The 5,629-nt window shown below is 59.6% G+C and overlaps 1 protein-coding gene across 1 annotated transcript; it reads right to left on the bottom strand.

Annotated features, from left to right (window-relative positions):
* Positions 1 to 2,723: 2,723 nt before the first annotated feature.
* LOC310923766 (class II histocompatibility antigen, B-L beta chain-like) lies at positions 2,724 to 4,202 on the bottom strand (the record flags this gene model as incomplete). Its single annotated transcript, XM_083885699.1, has 3 exons — positions 4,153 to 4,202; positions 3,425 to 3,694; positions 2,724 to 3,008 (listed from the first exon to the last, which is right to left on the bottom strand). Coding segments are annotated over exons 2-3 (541 nt in total), but the record flags the coding sequence as incomplete, so codon positions are not given.
* Between the last annotated feature and the right edge of the window lie 1,427 nt (positions 4,203 to 5,629).

Raw genomic sequence — 5,629 nt, 5'->3', positions numbered from 1 at the left:
GGTTTCAGACCAGCTCTGATCTCCTCAAACATCAGCGGATTCACACTGGGGAGAGGCCCTACGAGTGTTCTGAGTGTGGGAAGAGGTTTCGGGTCAGCTCTAATCTCCTCAAACATCAGCGGATTCACACAGAGGAGAGGCCCTTCCGCTGCCCCGACTGTGGGAAGGGCTTCAAGCGCAACTCACACCTCACTGTGCACCGACGCATCCACACCGGGGAGAGGCCCTACGAGTGTCCTGAGTGTGGGAAGAGCTTCTCCATGAGCTCTAACTTGACCAAACACCAGCGGAGGCACCATAAGGGAAGCCCCACGAGTGCCCCGAGTGTGGGAAGAGCTTCGTGCGCTGCTCCAGCTCCATCCCCCATGGGAGGATCGGCGTTGGATGATCCCCAGTGACCCCGTTGGGCAGAGCCCTGGTGATCCCGTGGTCCTGGTGATCCGTGTTGGGAAGACACCTGGCTGGGGGGCTGCACTGGTTCCTGTCTCCCTGTGGGCACCTGGATGAACACGGGGGCAGGAACATCCATTGGGACACAGACGGACATTGGGAATTCCTTGGGGGGAGCAGACTTGTTGTCTTTCAACCCCAGAAAATCTTTTGTGTTCAATTCTGTCTTCTGGGGGTATGGGGAGACAGATGTAGTGCTAAGGGCAGTCCTGCCCCTATATATTGCAGCTGTGTTAATTACTGAAGAGTGAGAACAGCCTTGCCCTCACAGCTATGGGTGTGATACAAAAGTGAGTTAGTTGGTAGAGAGTCAGTTGGCATCTGCTGGCCGTGCTGTGAGGAGGAAGGGACAGGAGGCTGGGCAAGGGACAGATAAGGTGAGCCACTGCATGAGGGACAGACAGGGTTCAGTGGCTTTTCTAGGGACAGGAAGCAGTGAGCTGGAACTGCCAAAGAAAGAGGGAAGAAGGAGAGAAAGAGCCTGAGCTGTGTGGAGCTGCCTGGAGGATTGCTACATAGAAAAGGTATGAAGAACTTCTAGATACAAGGTGCTGATACTTGAAGGCCTCTCAAGTTTTTGTTGAAGCACTCTGAGTTCATGGCCGTCTCAACTCCAACATGGGGGCATCAGTAAATACTGGATAGTCTTGGAGGTGTTTTCCAACCTCAGGGATTCCATGATTTTGATTTCCTATTGCCCAAGAGTGTCTTCCACAGCCAAATGGTGATGATCTGGGCAAAGACCAAGATTTTGGAGATTGCGGTGGAAACCCCTCCAAAAATGGTACTTCCCTCCCATCTAAGCATGTGGATCCTCAGCTGGCACAGACAGGGAAATCCTTTTCTTTTGGCCTTCATTTGCTTTTCATTTCTCTTCATTTAAAATATCCAACACTGTGGTAAAAATAAAGACATGGAACTAAGACATGGTTGGGATGACAGGGGACATAGACATGGAGAGTGACATGGGGACACATGGATATTTGGGGGGTACATGGTCATTCATGGGGACACGGGGGGAACACGGGTACAGATGAGGCCGTGGGGGACAATGACAGGGATGGAAACGTTGTGGGGAGACAGCCACGGGTGAGGACAGGGTGGGACACGGCCAGTGACATGTGGGGACATGGCCATGGCCGGTGCCATGAGGGGAAACTTTTAGGGGCTGTGGGGGATGCTGGGTTTGAGGGAGTTGAGGGTTCCTGGGAACGACATGGGGCTTGCTGAGGGCTTTGGGGACCCAGGCCCAGCGGCTCTGGCTGCGCTGGGAGACCCTGGGGGAGGTTCTGGGGCAGCTGCTCCCCGAGACCAGGGCAAACTTCAAAGCTTTATTGGGAACACTGGGAGCAGCCGGGCGGGGACACAGTGACAGCGGGGCTGGGGGGACACACGAGGCCCCCAAAATCATCTCGGGGACAGAGCGGGGGGTCCCGGCCGGGCCCGAGGCCACGGGGAGGGGCTGCGGCCGCCGGCGGCTCAGGAGCTCTGTGGGCAGAGAAAAGGGGGTGACACCGGGCTGGGGGGCCCCGGGGGGGGGGCACACACGCTCTGGGGGAGGGGGGACACGACCCCCGGGACCCCCCCTGACCTTCTTGCACAGGCAGAGGCCCAGCCCCAGCGCCAGGAACACCGAGCCCAACACGAAGCCCCCGATCCCCGTCAGCATCTTGCTGCGGGCGGCGTCCGGCGGCATCTCTGGGGGGTCCAGAGGGGTCAGGACCCCCCAAAACCTCTCACAGACATCCCAAGCCCCTCCAAACTCCCTCTCAGTCTCCCCCAGCACACCCAGGAGCCCTCGAAACCTCCCAATCCCTGCCCGCCCTCCCCACCGCCCAGCAAAGCCCCTCCTGGCCCCTCTCACCAGCCCACAGCCCCAAACCGCTCGCCCCCCACCACCCCACGACCCCCCCCAAACCCTCTCCCAGTCCCTTCCCAGCCCCTCCACCGCTCCCCACACCCCTCCCAGTCTCTTCCCAGCACAACCGACCTCAGCCCCAGCCCCGCTTGCCCCTCCCCCAGCTCCTCCCAGCCCCTCCAGCCTCACTCCAATCCCTCCCACTTCCACCCGCCGCCCCCAAACTCCCTCCCGGCGCCCACCAGCACCCCCGGGACCCCACACCCCCCTCCCCAGCATCCTCCCGACTCCTGCTCAACCCTTCCACAGCCCCCAGCCCCTCTCCCAGGTTCAACCAGGATCTCTCCAGTTCCCTCCCACTCGCTCCCAGCACACGCCAGTGCCTCTGCCAGCCCGGCCAGTGGCTCCCCCGTACCCCAGTGGCGCCTCAGGGGCTGCTCCAGGCTGACGTGCTCCACCTGGCACGTGTAGCTGAGCCCGCGCCGGGGCGGCGTTTCCAGCAGCACCAGCAGCTGGTGGCTCCAGTCCCCGTTGGGGACCACGTCGGTGGCCACCACCCGGCCCGACAGCTCCTGCTGGCCCTGGAACCACCTCACCTGGATGTGGGCGGGGTAGAAATCCATCACGGAGCACAGCAGGCCTCTGGCACTGCCGGCCTGGGAGCTGGAGGGCAGCAGCGAGATGGAAACGCTGGGGGGCACTGGGAGAGAGCGGGGACACACTGGGATCAGCTGGGGGCCACTGGGAGAGAGAGGGGAGGGGCGCTGTGGGCTTGGGAGGGGCTGGGAATGGACTGGGAGGAACTGGGATGGACTGGGAAAGACTCAGATTGACTGGGAATTGACTGGGAGTGACTGGGAATGGACTGGGAATGGACTAGGAGGGACTGGGATAAGGTCGGATGGATTGGGAATGGACTGGAGGAGTCTGGGCATGGACTTGGACGGACTGAGATGGACTGGGATAATCTCGGGGGTCCCGGTGAGGGACAGGAGGCCCCGGGGATGGGCCCAAGGAGGGCTGAGGGCTCTGGGGTCATTCCCAGGGAGGGTTTGAGGGGCTCCAGGGTCACTGCCAGGGCAGGGCCCGAGGGGACACGCTCTGCCCCACGCTCACCCCTGCGCTCCACAGTGAACGGGGCATCAGTCTTGTAGTTGTGCCGGCAGTACCTGTCCACTTCACTCCGAAAATACTCAATTTTTTCCGGGTCGCTGTTCCTGTGCCGGGCCTGTTTCTCTCCATCCGGAGTGAGCCCCACAAAGTGCCCCACGTCGCTGTCGAACACCACGTCCTGCTCCCGGTTGTAGATGCTCCTCGCCACGTACCTCACCTTCTCCGTACCGTTCATGAAGTGACACTCGTACTTATACATCTGCTGGAACACCCCTGGGTGTGCAGGACACAGGTCAGGGGGTGCCCCCCCCAGCACCCCCAGAGCTCCGAGGCCACCCCGGATCCCCACCCCGCACCCCCTGTGCCCCACGGCCGCTTCCTTCTTTTACCCTTCCCCCCATTTCCCCTTTACACATCCGCTCCCCTCCCACCTCCAGCCGCACCCAAATACACTTTTGGGGTCCCATTCCCCCCTTTTCCACACTTCCCAACCTTTTAAAAATAATTCTCTAATTCCCATCGCCTCCCCCGCTCAGTTTTGAGGTCCCACCCTCCCCTTTTCCCCACTTTCCCCCCTTTTCCACCCTCTCCCACCCCTCCCTCACCTTCCCCCGACCCTCAGCCCCCGCCGCTCTTCCTTTCGGGGCTCCCCTCCTCCTCCTCCCCCGCTTCCATTCCGGCCTCCCCCCTTTGCCCCCTTCTCCCCCCCTGCCCCACCGCCCCCCGCTCACCCGAGAGCTCCGCGCCCGCAGCCGGGGCCGCTCCCAGCACCACCAGTGCCCCCCAGTACGGCCCCGGCTGCCGCCCCTCGCCCCATGGCCAGCGCCGGGAGGGGCCGCCAGCCCCAAAGCAGCAGAGCTGAACTGAGAGTAATAACGCGGAGCAGCGCGGGGTCATCAGCCACGCGCTCCCTGATTGGTCGGGCGTGGTTTTTCGACGCCGTTTCATTGGCTGGGCTTGTTTCTGTGTGAGTCGCGATTGGCTGGAGGTGTTTATTGCGCGCTCCGATTGGCCGGTTCTGTTTACGACCCGTTTTTCAGAAGCTCTTCCCAGCAACTGGTGAGTCACCAGCAATAAGAACTCTGATTGGCTGGAGTTTTTCAGGGCGACTTTTTTTTTTTTTTTTTTTTTTTTTTTTTTTTTTTTTTTTTTCCCCGGCAAGTCCCGACCCGCAGCGACGCCGCGCTCCCATTGGCTGAGCGCTTTTTGGGGCGCTGCTCCCCCACTCCCGCTCCCCCCAGTTCCCGCCGCTTTTCTGGCACCGGCACCGGCCCTTCCCAATTTCCCGGGATCCCGAGGAGCCATGGATGGAGCGCGGAGCCTCCCCTGGCTGCTGCTGCTGCTGCTGGCCCTGACCCTGCCCGGAATTTGGGGGGTCCAAGGTGGGGTTTGGGGGGTCCTGGAGCCGCGGGGTTGGGATTTGGGGTTCCCTGGAGCTTTGGGAATGTGGGGTGGGGAGGGTTAAGGGGGTCCTGCCCTTTTTTGGAGTGATTTTAGGGGTATTTTTGGGAAGGGTGTTGTCCCGAGTTGTTTTTTCATCCCGGGGTTTTCCCCGTTTGCCGAGATTTTGGGGGTTGGGTGGGGCCGAGTTCCTCTTTTTCCAGAATTTTGGGGCTCTGGGAATTTCCAAACGCTCCAATTCCAAGGATTTCCGGGGCTTGTCCAAACCCTGTTCCCGGGATTTTGGGAAGCGGGGCGTGTCCCCACCCCCTGGACCCAAAATTTGGGAAACTGTCCATTTCCAAAGCTCTTTTTTCCAAGAGATTTTTGGGCTCCAGGTGTGCCCAAATTCCCATTTTCCTGGATTTTTGGAGTCTGGAAGTTCCTAAATCCCTGTTTTCCAGGATTATTGGAGTCTGGGCATTGCCCAAACCCCCCTGTACCCAAAATTTGGGGAATTGGGCATTCTTACGTCCTTTTTATCTAGAATTTTTGGAGCTCAGGGAGCTCACACTTCCTCTTTCTTCCCACGATTTTGGTGTCTGGCTCTTCCCAAATTCCCCCAGTCCCGGGGTTTTGGAGGTCTGGGAGTGTCTAAACCCCAATTTCCCAGGATTTTGTGACTCTCTGTGTCACCAACCTCATTTTCCCCAGGATTTTGAATTGAAATCCCCAATTTTCTTGGGATTTTGAGTAGAAATCCCCAATTCCCTGGGATTTTGAGTAGAAATCCCAAAATTTTAAAGGACTCTAAGCAGAAATCCCCAA

Source organism: Zosterops lateralis (genome assembly GCF_965231275.1).
Source record: "Zosterops lateralis genome assembly, contig: HAP1_HAP1_SCAFFOLD_289, whole genome shotgun sequence".
Lineage (NCBI taxonomy): Eukaryota > Metazoa > Chordata > Aves > Passeriformes > Zosteropidae > Zosterops > Zosterops lateralis.
The sequence above is the reverse complement of the archived record's forward strand: the minus strand, read 5'-3'. Positions and strand labels throughout refer to the sequence as shown.